The sequence below is a fragment of the Saccopteryx bilineata genome, chromosome 3 (assembly GCF_036850765.1).
Source record: "Saccopteryx bilineata isolate mSacBil1 chromosome 3, mSacBil1_pri_phased_curated, whole genome shotgun sequence".
NCBI lineage: Eukaryota > Metazoa > Chordata > Mammalia > Chiroptera > Emballonuridae > Saccopteryx > Saccopteryx bilineata.
In genome coordinates this window covers 240,587,373-240,603,874 of record NC_089492.1, presented here as the reverse complement: position 1 = coordinate 240,603,874, position 16,502 = coordinate 240,587,373, and the positions used below count along the sequence as shown (strand labels likewise).

General features: G+C 41.0%; 1 protein-coding gene across 9 annotated transcripts in view; it reads left to right on the top strand.

The window, feature by feature from the left end:
* NFIA (nuclear factor I A) overlaps positions 1-16,502 on the top strand; it is a 386,029-nt gene that overhangs the window by 270,072 nt on the left and 99,455 nt on the right. For all 9 annotated transcript variants that reach the window (XM_066269044.1, XM_066269047.1, XM_066269045.1 and 6 more), the window contains 2 exons: positions 5,932-6,049; positions 12,216-12,343. In XM_066269044.1, coding sequence (XP_066125141.1) covers positions 5,932-6,049; positions 12,216-12,343 — 246 coding nt within the window. The remainder of the gene's footprint in view (positions 1-5,931; positions 6,050-12,215; positions 12,344-16,502) is intronic.

Below are 16,502 nucleotides of genomic sequence, written 5' to 3'. Positions count from 1 at the left end.
AGGGCCCATGAACTGTGTTCTGTTGTTGGGTCTTAACCTGCACCCCCCACACCCTTCTCCTGCTGTTGCAAAGTGCAAGTTCCGCAAATTCAGTGAGTACATAGATGATGTAATCTGCAGAGATTTATTTTTCAATAGCTATTATATAAGTTAGAAATTGAGTGCTGAATCCTGACAGTCTTTTTGGGGGTGAGGTACCTGGTGGCCGTTATTACGTATTGTTTAAGCTGCCATGAAAATGTGAAGAAGGGGCAACTTTGTTTATCTATAAAGTGGAAACCGCACAAGGACAGAGTTTTTATATATCCTCTCTACCAATGGATCTCAAACATCTGGAATGGCGCCTGGCCCATAACAAGTGCTTCATGAATATTTGTTGAATTTCATTGAACGCAGCCTCTCAGAGGACATGTGCCATCAGCAGTAGGCTGGGCACACTGGTCATTTAGTTAACGCTCCCCGCTGATTCCTGTGAACAAGTTGTAGACTCAGTGCACTGTCATCTCCCAGGAAGAGTAGTCTGAAAATTTTGGATAGACTTTTATTTTCCATCATCCTCTCTTTCCAACAATGCAAGCCTGAGCAGATTGTCTCTGGTGGATGGCAGAAGTTCAATAACCACAACCTTATCCAACTACTAATGTGTACAAAAGAGCAGGTCATTAAGAGGGTTGGCTACTAAAGTAACCCCTTTCTTCCAATAGCCCACATTACTATAATGATTCCTTAATAGCAAACCATTTATTAAGAAATGACACAAAGGCTACATTCTACTTATGACAGGCAAGAAGGGGGTGGGAGGAACACACAACTTAGAAATAACATCTGAAGAAACGAAAGTTAACCTTTTGAGAAAAATTCCTCAGTGGAACAAAATCCACGCAAAGTTCAGGTTATAGTGATTGCAGTACTACTGAAGGAAGTTGAAGAGCCCGTGTCTTCACCATGTGAATTCTAGATTCCTAAGTTTCATTTTGTATTGCTTAAAGTTTGAGAGGCGCAAATGGGGAGGGTAATTATTTGCTATCCTTAATTCAGCACATATTTAGTGACTAGCAGCTGTGTATACAAAATTGTGGTGAGCTGTTTGGGAACACAGAAGAGGCTGTGGGGTCTGTAGAGTTAACAGTCATCTGGTATAACCCTCTGATTTTGTGAACTATGACAGATACTCACCCCCTTCGTGCTTCAGTTCCTTCCTAGTGGTGTTGTGAGGGTTAAATGGAAGGATGTGCTTAAAGCTCTTAGCCCAGTGTCTGACATAAAGGAGGCTTAATAAATGTTAGCCCTTGTTGTTGTGATGGTGATGGCTGTAGCAGTGGGTAGTGGTGGTGGCAGTGGTGAGTTTTCATCTTTATCACAATTATTATTAGAATTATGAAGTCCAAAGAGTTTAATGACTTAACCAAGTCACACAGATGGTGATCGGCAGAGCTGGGAGTCTAGACAATCTCTCCTAAGACCAATGAAGCACTTTTTGATACCTTAGGATATCTGTCTTTATAGCCCTCTAGCTGCATTCAGTGTAGTTGGGGAGAAAATGTTATGTATGAGATGATTAAAGAATGATAAAGCCTACGGTCAAATACAGATGGAGCAAAATCAGGTTTCACAATATATAGAACAGACAGGAAGTTTTGTGGTTGGTCCAGTCCTTCCCCATGTCTGACTGGCAGTGGCTACATAATCTCTGTACCACACCAGAAGACAGTTAGTCGTTAGCTTCAGAGGGCTCAACATGACATCCTGGGCAGACATTGGACAAGTCATTTAACCCTTGAAAACTTTTAGTTCCCTAATTTGCAGAACTTATTACCACTCTTAGCTAAGAAGCACATTGTATGTGTTATATATATATACATATCTTATCGATAGTTTATATTTGTTAAAATAATATCATTTCCTTTTTGTGTACTTTCATAGTGCACAATTGGAAACAGTATATTTCATACATGTTTACTATCCAGGAAGAGGTGACATATCCATTGTGAATAATCTAGTTTCTTTCTTGACAGCATGGTTTAGGCTTCCATTTCCTCTGGTCAGGACCTAAATCAACCTTCCCAACTAATTTCCCCACCTCCAGAGTCTTAGTCCTTTTTCTCTATTACCGTTCCTCAGACTCAACAATAATCATTTCCCCACTCAGAAACTGTCATTGGATCTTCCAGATTACTCACTTTATATCTTATCTCTAAACTTATGCAAGTGCTTTGTCATTTGCCTAGAAACCCTCTCCTACGGCCGTCTCATCTCTCTTTAAATCCTAACCGTCCTTGAAGTCTTTGCTTAAGCACCAACTCTTCCTGAAATCAACTCTTTCCCAGATCCCACAAGCCAATGTGATGATCTGTTACTCCTTTGAACGTCTCCTAACACATTCTTTGTATTCATCCTTTGAAATTGAACCCATTTGGTATTGCATTAGATATTCATGTATTATTTTATCATTCTACTAGGTTGTAAACTTTGTAGGGATAGTGACACTAGATACCTTTTTATCATCTCAAGTTTAAGGCAAATATTATATATGAGAGTCAAGGTGGTATAAGACAAAAGGAATAGTTTTCAGGGTCAGATATCCTTGAATTTTAATCCTGGCTTTCCCTCTTTCTTGCCTTTCTGAAATCCAGGTCAAGTAATTTAACATCTTTCCAGGGTTGAGTTCTTCTCATCTAGAAAATATGCTTTCCTAAAACAACTGTTTTGAGGATTATGTTAGATATAATAAAGTACCTCCTGCCAGTACTGAGAAAAGCCTTACAGAAGCTCACCTTTTGAGTTCTTAGTACAAAGTCTCTTCCTGTTCAGATTATGGGCACAAAGAACATGCAACCCTTTGTAGGAGTACTTGGTCAGTGACCCCATCCTCGCATATGAGGCACTCTCTTTGGCCGTCCCAGTATCACTGAAGCAAAATCTATTCCAGTAAGCTGACCTTCCATGTGATTCACATACACAGATGGTACCAGGGAGGTCTCCGTCAAGACTGTTTTGAAGAAGGCAGAGTTTGGGTCTGCTGTGCATTATCGGGATTATTTAACCCAGGTTGTGAAACCCATTCTCATTTCAGAAATATAGTGAGGTTTTAAAATTAAAGACACACATAGTCAGTTTGCCAAGCCCTAAAGTTACTCACCAGAAGTCCAGCAGACACTTTGGGAAGTGTGGGACCACTGCCAGGCCACCTGCTGCTAGTGGGCCAGGTCACAACTACAGTAGACTAAGTGGCTCACAGGAAGTAAACACACGGGCAAGTCAAGGAACATTTCTGTGGGCTTCATTTTCTTAAATCTCTAATCTCTCTGAGAGGTGGTAACACTGTATTTACACATGTATTTGTCTTCTTTCGCCCATTCTGTCTTATTTGACATCTTAGAAAAGATAATCAAGGTGAAAGAGATCTTTCCAGGGCAGAAGATGATTGGTAAGGCATTAACTCAGGGGTCCCCAAACTACGGCCCGCGGGCCACATGCAGCCCCCTGAGGCCATTTATCTGGCCCCCGCCGCACTTCTGGAAGGGGCACCTCTTTCATTGGTGGTCAGTGAGAGGAGCCTAGTTCCCATGGAAATACTGGTCAGTTTGTTGATTTAAATTTACTTGTTCTTTATTTTAAATATTGTATTTGTTCCCGTTTTGTTTTTTTTACTTTAAAATAAGATATGTGCAGTGTGCATAGGGATTTGTTCATAGTTTTTTTTATAGTCCGGCCCTCCAACGGTCTGAGGGACAGTGAACTGGCCCCCTGTGTAAAAAGTTTGGGGACCCCTGCATTAACTAGAGGTGCAGCTGGATGCTTACCACCAGGGAGAGGGCCTCAGACCTCTCCTCGCCATGCCATCCAGCCGGCTCCACTTGCATCTCACTCCGACTCCCCTTCCGAGGGTGAGAGAGTGGGGCTCCTGATGTTCCCTCGGAGCTCAGGAGTGAAGCAGCTGCTCCATCTAGCTGAGGCCTCAACCCCATCCTGATACTTGTGAAGAAAATCTAAATTTAGACCCTGACACAGATCAGCCTTCTTCTCCATCGTCTTTGGTTAATGAGAGGTGAGAATCTCAAAACTCTATGAAGGTACAACCATTAATAAGTACCTACTACATGCCAGGTCGCTACAAGGGGTGATGGTGGTCTGGACCCATGTTTGGATTATCGGCCCCCACAAAACAGAAAATACCATGTAACAAAAGGGGGAACTACAGCAATAAAGTTAATATAAAAAACAAATTAGGGAACGACTATCAAAATTATTAATTAGAACTCTGTTTACCTGTACAGTTAAGCCTAACCATTTGTTTTCGAACTAAAGGCCCTTCCTTTAGTTCAAAAGATGTCGTTGAAAGATGTATTTGAATTTTTTAAAGTATATGTGAATTTCGGAGTTTTCCATTTTTTAGCTGTAACTTTTTATATAATGACAGTTATTATTGAGGCTTAACCATTGCTGTTAATCAAACCACTGTTTACTCTTGGCAGTTGTGGCATCCCCTCGCAGCCTTCCTTGGTTCTATAGTTTCGTGATGGCACCACAATGTTCCTGAGCACTAATTCTGGGATCATCCCGTGCTCCCCCTTTTCCATTGTTACCAAACTTAAGAAGTCAACACCTTTTCTTGATTCTAACTTCTCGATAACTTACACCAGACTCCTCCTTTCCATCCTTTGAATTTAGACCACACCCCCATCTTACCTTGCCGAAGGGACTCCACGGGCCTCTATGGTTTTACTGGTTATAGTCTCCAACTGCCACCCAAGTCCACCCACCATTCCTACTCTCCTGACGGGGATGTTTCTAGATTACACATGCAAATTTGATGGTAGCATTCTCACATTTTGCTGTTCTCCTTTGACTAGGAATCAGTTCCATTTGACCAGTGCTTACTCACTGCCTCCAGGTGCCTGTGTTTATAGTAGAGCTGACAATATAACTCCCACAGTCCCCCCAACTTATAGTGGAGTGTGATAAGTACATGTAATGCATTTGCTTTTGCATAATCTTTCAAAAGAAGAGATTATTTGCACTAATACAGTTGCACCACTAATTTTAAACAGAGTTTCATAAGATTGAGAGATGCTATTTTTTAATTTAAAAATATTTATGATGCTACTACTGAAAACAAGGTATCTATAGAGGCTCTAAGACATAAAAAATACAGGGAATCACATATAATACAAAGGTCTGCTCTAAGAAGTACATATAATCAAAATTATCCTTAATAATCCCTTCCATCAGAACTTGGCAAATTCTTCTACATAAATATTTTCTGCTCTGTGAACCATATGGTCCCTACTATAGCTACTTGTCTCTGCCCTCATAGAGCAGAAGCAGAGCTAGTACCTAAATGAATGGGTGTGGGTGTTTTCCAATAAAACTTTATCTACAAAAACTATGGTGTGGGGACCATAGTTTGAAGGTCTTGCCAAGGTGGGACAAATATTGAAGTAAGGGTCTATGCAGGGTGCTGAGGTGATGTCGAATAAGGAGAAGTCACACATTTCTCATTACAAGAAATCAGAAAGATGCATTTGCAGTGCAGACCTAATTCCAAAATACAGATGAGTGAAAGCCATCAGGATCAGACAAAATTAGAACAGCACAGGGAATGTTTTGGCTGATCACTGAAGAAAAGTTTCAGCCCAAAACAGGGAGGTATTTTTGCTAACAGTATCCAGGAACATTGCAACCCTAGTGACGATTTACCATTAAAAAAAGAGAGAAAAGATGACAGGTACATTAGGAGGAAAATGTCTTTCTGTTGGAGACTATTTTTATTGTCAACATTCTTTTGAGGTCAGATTTTATTACTGATCATTTTGGACAAGCTTACCCTGTAAATTCAAAGATAAAATGTGTTAAATGCAACATGGAAATATACTCTTTTATGCACAGGACTTAACTGATGGGTCTTTTTGTTTGTTTGTTTTATTCTAGCCCCAATAGCTGCAGGAACTGGCCCAAACTTTTCTCTCTCAGATTTGGAAAGCTCTTCATACTACAGCATGAGTCCAGGAGCCATGAGGAGGTCTTTACCCAGCACATCCTCCACCAGGTAAGGTGATTGGTGGCTCTTAAAAAACTCATAGTGACACCCTGATCTTCATTCTAGGTCTGCTAGGCACTTAGCAGTGCACCTGTAGCAGTAGAAGATACTGGAAGGTGGGTTCAGCCCCAACAGACTTTGTTGGGTAGAGAAAACAAATGCACATGTAGCAGAAATAGACAGACAGACAAGCAAGTAGATAAATTAAACATACACACACACACACCAGTCAAAAACAGGGAGCTCAATTATGTGACAAAGAATAAAAATAGATTAAAAAAGAAAAAGCTTTATCCAAAAAGAGCGACTTGTGCCCAGTGGTAAGAGTTGGTTAGGATTGGTGAGATGGGAAGGGAAGGGAACGTGGATCCGCATGGGGTGAAGACAGAAGCCAAGGCCTAGAGGAGGGACGGATGATGAACATAGCACGTTCTCAGGAAATTAAGGACAAGGCTTGCATTGGGAAACGGATGTGTGTTTTGGCATGTTTGGCACAAAGTTACATTGGTGATACCTGATCCCAGCCCCCATGCCCACACCAGACATCACAGCTCAGTCCCAGCTCTTCTGCTGAGCCTCCAAATGTCTCAGAATCCAGTCTGTTGGAGTTGCCCTAAGAGATAAACCTCTTTGATAGCCTGATGTGAGGTTGTAACAGTGAGTGTGGTCCTGTCACACGCGGGGGGAGCACAGCTCGATCACGAACCCTGTTGCCCCTGGAGACCTTAAAAAAGTAACGGCCAGAGGAGCGCAACCCAATAATGATGGCAGGGTGCTTGATCCCCTTGAGGTCACAAAGCCAAAATCAAAATGAAGCGTTTTTTTTTGCAAGGTCCTGTTGTCTCTAGATAACCTGGACCAGAGGAAAAGGGATTAGGCATTAAACCCACAGTATTCTTTTACAAATTGGCTTTAGCACTGGACTGTGACAACAAAGAAAAGAATGGTACAGAATGATCTTTAATGTTTATGTACTTTTCAGAAAAACATTGGACAAAGGCAAGTACTAGAGTTTTATGATTTAAAACAATGTCCAGATTATGGAAATTTTCTTTGGTAGAGACTCCTTTTTAACTTTGATTTTATAATTTTAACCATCATGACTTACCAAAAAAAAAGAGAAAAAAGCAGCTTAGTCATTACTAACACCTTGAAAACAGTCGAAGTAACAGTCATTCTCTAAATATAACCACCAAATCCTACCATCATCTTTCATGTTGTTTAAATGTTCCTGCAGTTCACTGTGGTAGCGGCTCCTCAAGGGGAAAAAACTCTCAAATCCAAAGTACATTTAAAATAAAAGAATGAGATTGTGAATACATTCGGGTGCTAATACATTTTGAGGATTTTGAATGTTTGCTGATGGAAGAGACATTGTGTGGAACTGCACTCAGTCAACATGAAAAAGCTTTGCAAACACTTGTGGGCAGCGATTAATTTAAAAGTTGATGGGTTGTTTGGTTTTCATATGTGTGCTGTGCAGGAACCATGGGTGTCCCCAACAGTATTTCTCACCCCCATCCTTTTGACTGCTCCAGCTGTTTTGTTGTCTTTTGTTGTGACTCTCTGAGGGGAAACCTAGCTATTAATGTCATTTAAAAGGCTAGTGTCGTTCTTGTATTCTACAAATAACTAACTCTGTAAAGGAACTAATTATAAATAGCATCAGTAGTTAATAATTCAGTAATATGTTTGTTTAGCTCTCATTAGACTCTCCTAGGATGATTTTCTAAATTATTCTTTAAATATATAGACTCAGCAGAATTATCTGTGTACAGGTTAGAAAATGTTCCCAGAAGAATGCTCTAGATATACATAAGAAAAGTTCACCCATCAATCAATATTTGTTCATGCTGTGCAATATTAGTTGGTCACCCACTCTCTGAGAGGCATTGTATTAGGTGCTTTACATACCTGGTATGATTTAATCTTCAAGATAATTTTACAATATAGATGGTGTGGTCATTTAACAGTGGCTCAACCCAAAGTTAAGAGGAGATAAGTAACTTGCCCAGGGTCATAGACCTAGTAAGTGGGCAGAATCTACATTCAAACTCCAGTCTGTTGAAACTTAAATAACATGCTATGTTTACACTAATGCTCTTAAGAATGGGACTGAGTCTTTCAGTAAGGAGCAATAGAACACGATGCCACCAAAAAGGAATACATAGCATCTTTGCTTTTCCTGGACACTTAGCATTTGCTATCTTGAGTTATTATTAACATCTTTGAGGTATATATGGGTCCTGCCTACCCACCTAGCCTACAGGTCCCTTAGAGGACAATGACTAACATCCTATTCAGCAACACACATTATTAAGTACCAAAGATATTGCCCTTGGCACTGTGGATATAAAATCAAGTATAGGAGCTTTACAATCTAGTGGTTAGAAACTGACAAGTAAATGGATATTTTTAGTTTAGGGTACCATGAACATTCTGGAAAGAGGCATTTTGCAGTTTTATGGGTCCAAGCTGAAGCTTCTTTGCACACAGTGGGGATTAAGCATGTATTTGGAATGAAGGTAATAGTCTTACTTTAATTCCTATGTAGAATTACTAAGAACACAAGAGCAAATTTCACACACAAGTAGAGATCAGTCCTTAGAATAAAAGGAGAGATCTTACTGCTATCTTCCTGTTTTCCTCAGATGTTTCTGGGAGTATAGAATCAGTGTGAAAGAAGTCATATTTAATGACTGATTCATTTCTAAATTCAAAAAATAAAGGATATTGATAAGCATCAATTGTAGTTTCTGTACCCCTTCATAGTGAACATCTCCAAAATTACAGAAGAGGAGGTAGTTTAAAAATAGGGATAAAATATCATTTATCCCCAAACCTTTGTCAAGATAAACCAACTGTCAAGTTGTGAAGTCAATAAACTGAGTGAGAAGCCCTCTCCCTGTCCATCCTGGCACTTCTAATGTTTTCCCTCCCAGATCTTTTTCTCTCCTTTGTCCTAACACCTTCCCTCTATAGACACTGGTCCTGCACCAACTCCCGAAAGTCCTTGAATCCAAACTAAAGTGTCAGCTAATAACTACTAGCTGTTTCACCTTTAGGATTTAATAACTGCATAGTATATTTGCATTTTATTAATGGATACCGAGGAAGCCAAATCTTGACAAACTCAGAAAAGTATTAATAATGGGAAAATGATGGGCAATGAAGTTGGCCCTTTGGGTTGGCGCTCTTTAAATCATGACACCTAGGTGAGTTCTTGTTATAAGTACTCATGAATATTTCAAAGTCAGTAGCACAAATCAGCAGTTTTGAACATATGCTGTTAGACTCTTAGATAGACATTAGAGATTAAAAAAATATATAATAAATATAGATATATATAATATAAATATTAAATAAATATAGATATATAATATAAATATTAAATATATATTTATTTATATAAATAAAGAGATAGTGACAGGGCTAGAGGCCTTTTCACGACAGACTTCATTGTCCCATCAGAACATACAGGTCTGGTCTTTGTTTATTTTCCAGGGGGCATAGGGAAATATTTATTTCTTTCCAATTTGTATTTGTCCAACTTCTAAAATGACTTCAAGTGGCTTTCAATTTTAAAACACAGCAGGTAATTTTAATTGTGGAAAGAGAGGCTAAAAATCATAAGGAAAGATAAGAGATTATTATATTAGAAACCTGCACCAAGAATTATTTTTAAAATTTATCCCTGAGCTTCCTGGTTGCCACGGCAAGAATGGGAAGAAATAGGTTATACAATCTTTGTTTTCTAATAGGAAGGGAACAATGGAAATTCCTTCAAAGAGACTATATTTTTTTCCTGGCTGTATGTATTTTTAGGAGTTTTTTGTGTATATCTTTTTATGGAAGACTCGCGTTTGATGCAGTTTTACGCAGAACATACAAAAGCTTTACAAGTGGATATTTTTCACTGAACTTCAAGGAAAGCCAAGCAAAGAATATTAAATAAGCTATTAAAAGTATTTCCTTTGGATACTAAGCTAGCATGCAACAGGTATGTTGCTTTCCTGTGGTCTGGCCTTAATGAGAACTGAACTTAAAGGCTAAGAATGCTGGAATGTCAACTCTAATAGCTAGAATTTCTTGTCTGAAATTGGGCCTCCCACATTTTTTTATTTGGATTGCTTCAATAATCTCTTAATTATCTCCCTGCCTCTGTAAGTTCCATATTTCTTTTCCCTTTGCTTTCCTAAGTCTATAATCTACACAACTACCAAAATGACTTTTCTAAAAATATGATTCTTATGTCACTCCCTGTTTAGACTTTTTCAGGGAGCCCCCATTGCTTATAGGACAAAGTCAAGACATACCCTGTCTTCTCTAACCTCCACTCCCCTTCTTTTGCTGTGCCATTCTTTCAGTGTTAGCCATCCCAAACACCTGGCAACTCTCTGCACATGTCACACTTGACTCACAATGTTGTTTCTGCTTGGGATTTACCTCTCTCCAGGGAGTGATGTTCAAAATACTCAATAACCTGAGTGACATGAGCATACCAATTAGAGCAACGCGGCCCTGCCACAGTGTGCAGGCTAAGTCCTGGAAGGCTCCCAGCATGCCAGACATTAACCCTTTAGGTTTTGGATCATGAGGCTATCCTGAGGCAAAGATGGGTGGTAAGGTTGGGGGAAGCTTACGGGGCTTCAGACATCGGCACTTTGCCAATTGATAAAGAAGTATTCAAATATTTTAAAATCCAAAATGGCTGCCTGCATGGTGCATCAGGTCATCTCTGCCCTTCCCTTCCATCTCCTCCACACTCACTCTTATAGACAGCTCAGGAACCGTCTCTTCCGGGTAGCCTTTCCTAACCTCCCAAGTGTATCACCATTTCCTTTCTTTATTGAGGAAACTGTTATATCCTCCTATATGTAGTTCCATCATCATTTCTCTACTCTTTTGCACAGTTTTGTTTACCTCTCTGTATTCATCTACTACACAATAAACCTCATGGAGAGAGGGGCTGTGTCTGATTCACATCTGTGTCTCAGCATTTTACCCAGCGCCTGGCACGTGGGAGGTATATAGCAAGTGTTTGATGAATGAAAACATATTAAAAAATCTGTACCCTGACACATGGCAACAAGCACTCCTACTAGGTATGAAACCTACCCATTCCAGCCCTGGCTGAATAGCCTGGTTGGTTAGAGCATTGTCCCAAAGCACAGAGGTTGCTGGTTCGATCCCCAGTCAGGGCACATACAGGAACAGATCAGTGTCTCTCTCGCTCTCTCTCTCTCCCCCTCTTCCTCTCTTGCTAAATTCATTGAATAAAAACTAAAGAAAAAAAAGAAAGCTACCATTCTGATAATGATAGTGACATAATCAAATATGATAATTACAGCACTAGCAGCATGTAGCATTTACTCCTTTTACCTTCTCTTCCTTAAGCTTCATATTGGGAGAAAAAAAAAAAGACCTTTAACTGAAAGAAATGGAAACATTCTGGAAATTTCTCAACCATACCTTTCTAAAAATAAAAAATCCCTACCCTGTTTTAATAGAACTTCCTCTTTGTAGAGGGAGACATTAAAGTCACTGACCATCCTTTTTTCCATGTCCCTCGTTGTCACATATTTTTGTCTCTTTAGTTTACTATTTTATCCCTAGTGTCTAGATCAGTACACGGACTATTATAATTCTGCAGAAAATACTTTTTGAATGAAAATATCCAAGTGGAAGATGAGAAAACATGGCAGAAAAAAAGCAATCCAAGCTTTTCTTGAAGGGTCATGCACCCTGATTTTTACCCTTTCTGGGAGGTGCCAGAAGGGATTGGACTGATGTGTAGGTATACTGCTGATGGCGTGTCAGTCATAGCCTGAGAATATGTGACACGTGGCCTTATGACTGGTCCTTCCCGGTGCAGGAAGGAGCAGGAGCCAGCCACCAGCTCCTCAAAGGGACAGGGAGCAGGATGTGGCAGCAGCAGCAGCAGCAGCAACTTGAGTGACAATAAAAACCAAGCCCAGACACTTGGAACAAGACAGACTCAAGACTGTTCCACATCCAGTGACTCACTAAACTAAACAAGAGTCTAAAAGAGTCCTAGAGCTCTACTGAGTTGCCCAATTACTTCCTCTCTTGGCTTTCTTTCAACCAGAGATGCTCTGTCCAGTTGAAAGATAGTTTGGACTGCCTATAAACACCTACACATGTGTTCTTTCAGCTCCACAAAGCGCCTCAAGTCCGTGGAGGATGAAATGGACAGTCCTGGTGAAGAGCCATTTTACACAGGCCAAGGGCGCTCCCCAGGAAGCGGCAGCCAGTCGAGCGGATGGCATGAAGTGGAGCCAGGTAAGCAGGGCAGACAAGGGGGCACGGGCTGACAACCCTGAAATGTATGTGCCCGTGGGGCCCACACTCTGCATGCAAGTCAAAAGAGCAAGCTTGAAGCAGTTGGCTTTTTTTTTTTTTTTTACAGAGGCAGAGAGAGAGTCAGAGTGAGGGATAGACAGGGACAGACAGGAACGGAGAGATGAGAATCATCAATCATTAGTTTTTCGTTGCGCATTGCGACACCTTAGTCGTTCATTGATTGCTTTCTCATATGTGCCTTGACCGTGGGCCTTCAGCAGACCGAATAACCCCTTGCTCGAGCCAGCGACCTTGGGTCCAAGCTGGCAAGCTTTTTGCTCCAGCCAGATGAGCTCGCACTCAAACTGGCAACCTCGGGGTCTCAAACCTGGGTCTTCCGCATCCCAGTCTGACGCTCTATCCACTGCGCCACCGCCTGGTCTGGCGCAGTTGGCTTTTTGACTTGCACCATGAGCACTGGTTTGTATCTGACTGCTGCTGGCAGTGAAAAGCAGCAGTTCAACCGGAATGAAAGGCTGGTAAGGATGGCGTATGATCTACTCTGACGTATTTTCATCTATACTGCAATCCAGCATTCATTCCCTTTGCTTTAGCTTCTGTTTTTTTATACTAACTGCTTTTTGGATTTGGTTTTTTAAATTATCTTTTGGTAATCCAAATAAAGATCTACATACAAACTTTCCCAACTGGATGGATAACATGAGGAAGGAAAATGGGTTTCCTGTGCCACAAAGTTTATCCAGTAACTTGAATTTTTTTTTTTTTGTATTTTTATTTTTTCTGAAGCTAGAAAAAGGGAGAGACAGTCAGACAGACTCCCACATGCACCCGACCGGGATCCACCTGGCACGCCCACCAGGGGGCGATGCTCTGCCCACCAGGGGGCGATGCTCTGCCCCTCCGGGGCGTCGCTCTGTCCTGACCAGAGCCACTCCAGCGCCTGGGGCAGAGGCCAAGGAGCCATCCCCAGCACCTGGGCCATCTTTGCTCCAATGGAGCCTCGGCTGCGGGAGGGGAAGAGAGAGACAGAGAGGAAGGAGAGGGGGAGGGACGGAGAAGCAGATGGGCACTTCCCCTGTGTGCCCTGGCCGGGAATCGAACCCGGGACTTCTGCACGCCAGGCTGACGCTCTTCCACTGAGCCAACCGGCCAGGGCCAGTAACTTGAATTTTTAGCAAATGAGAATACTTGAAAGTTTTTCTCCTATTACTGAGTTATCATCATGATTGTTTGCTGCTTAAATGAAACAGTGATCTTTATGTCCATCTCTAGAGAACTAAGCAAACGATGACTTCTAGTCTAACCTCCCAGGGTGGTATAGTCTTGGTTCTGGAGTACTAAGAGTAATGTGAATAATTCTGTAGCAGAAGCTTTTTGAAGTCTTTCTCCATGTCTAACCACCCCCTGGGCAAGAGGGAATCTTCTCCAGTGCCTTCCTCAAGATGTGAAGTCAAGCAGTTATAGAAGATAGAGTGTGGGACTTTGGAATCAGATAGGCAAAGTGTAATCCTGGCTCCAGCCCCTGTTGACTGTGTGATTATAAGCAAATTACCTAACCTCTCTGAGCCTGTGTCTGATTTTTATAATCTTTCAATAACAATAGCTCTTTCAATACTCTTGAGAATAGCTCTCAATACTTTTGAGAATTAAGTGAGGTAGCATATATAAACCATCTAAGAATAAAAAAATGTTTTCTGACCCTTGTCCCTTACCCATGCCTCAATAATTTCCTGCAAGAACAAACAAGCACCAAGAAAATTTCTGAACAAACCTCTGAATCTTCAAATCTTAACTCCCCTCTCTCTTCTTTCTCATACCAAAAGACCGTTCTCAGAGGATGTGACTAGAAAGGAATAGCGCTGGTGGAGATTTGGGGGATGGTGGAACTGTTATAGGTCCTCATCGTGGTGGTTGTCACAAGAGTCTGTAGAAGTGTATGCCTGCTTCTCCCCACCACCTCCACATCCACTAGGCAGTTTTACTGTATGCTAGGAACCAAAACCAAACCCAGGCCCTGCTGGATGAGTCTTCCATCTTGCTCCCTTTACTAAAATGCAGAATTTTCACTTTTTCTTGCTTTTACTTAATCTCTCTCAACTCATTCATTCATTCACTCACTCACTCATTCAGCAGTCTTCACTGGGAACCTTCCCTGGATTAAATACAATCCCTAGTTCTGGGAACTCAAGGATGAATGGGAAGGCTATGTATGACTCCTGCTTTCAAGAAATTCACAATGGGGCTTGGGGGGCACACATAAGAAACTCATCATAAAGTGAGATGGAAAGTAAAAGGATGGGGATATTAGCCCCTGGTGCCTTTTTCTGTTTTTACCGACACAGTGTTCAAGGTGTGGTGGGTCTTCTATCAAGTTGCGTCGGCACCCCTCCACTCCTGCACCATGCCTGTTCGCCTAAAGTGGCTAGGAAATAAACCCAGGCCAAAATGAAATGAAAATGCTGACTCTTCCTTGCCACTAACTGCATCATCAGCATGGCCTCAGTATAGTGCCAATGAAAAGTTTATGTGCTATTAAAAAATTAAAAGATGTAAAACTTTTTTGAACCCTCCTTAAAAGGCTAATTAGAGTCCTAGCCAGTTTACCTGCTTCCGTGAAAATCAGAATCAATATATAGGTTTGGCACATTTGTGCTTCAGTGCTGTGCTGATGCAGTTTCAGACCTCTCAAAGCTGCTTTCATTGTGCTGATGTGCAAGAAGGTCCTCCACCATGAGACTGCTTTGGGTTGGGCATATTTGGGGACAGTGGGGTCCGTAGAATATAGAGTGCTCTGATCTAGTAACTTTTTATTCAGACTTCTTTCTCTATCTGCATATTATGGATCAAGTGATCATGAATTTTAACATCTGAATACCTGTATTATTTGTAATCATTAAATAACTAAAGTTTAATGACTGAATCCTTTTGGAAGGATGGATGGATGGATGGATGGATGGATGGATGGATGGATGGATGGATAGATATATAGATAATACTATATATAGTACAATTGTATATATATATAATCATGGGAGGTTTCCCTAAGATATGTATAATTTCTTAGAGAAATTTCCCACAGTTATAGTACTAGACTGATTCTCCATTGTCTACCCCTAACTCATTACGGAAAAATGCATTTTATGGTATATGTGTGTGAGGGATGGGGGAGAACAGTGGATAAATTTACATTTGGCCACATTCAGCAGAGAAAGTCATAATTGAAACAGGGCCTGAGGGGACATTAAAACGCAACTGAAGGATGTTGTACATGTTCATGGTGACTTTGGTGTCATTAACTCACACCAGCCATTTTAAATGGATAATTTATGCTACCAGATGGTCCTTTTTGGGGATTTTCCATCTAGTTCAATCCCCTTTTTGGCACAGAGAACACCCTTATGTTGTTCCCACACTGATCCGGGCCTGCATGGCTTTTCCCCAGGGGTACAGTTCATTGAGGGGGAGGATTTTTAGTGCTCCACTCATATAAATTCCCGTCAGAGCATGTTGGGAGTTCTGTATATCTGAATGCACCAGCAGACTCTTGGTTGCCTGCTTTTAGGATAATTCTCTCAAGCAAGTACCAAAAGACACTTTGTTCATGCCTCAGATGTGACGCAGGGAACAAGGCCTGTGCTTGCTCCTCACTCAGAGAGCTTTGCATCTGTTTACCTGCCCTCAAATGCTTTTTCAGGACTCCCTGGCCAAAAGAAGGCAGAAGGTTTCCAGAAGAGACAAATTTCCTGAACAACAGGAAGGCTTTGGAAAGTAAAACAAACTAGACATGCCGAAATTACATAGGCTCTTTCAAATGTCTTTTGTAGTATCCTGTTCCCCATTAGTTTATCTCACACTCTTAGTGCACAGCTCTTAATATCTGGGAAGAAGGACATAGGAGATTAAAGATGATGTTAGTTTAAAAACATCAGACAACCTCAAGCTGACTTTTGCTTCTCTTACAATGCTGCATTTGTTCCTTCTACTCAGTTTCGTTTCCAAGTTATCTTGAAACTGGGTTAGATTCGAAGCCTTAAAGCTAATCACACACCGATGAAATGAGTCCTATGAAATTCTATCAAGCTGAAATGTTTATACCATCAACTCTTGTTTATCTGTACAAATGAAAACTGGCAGGGAA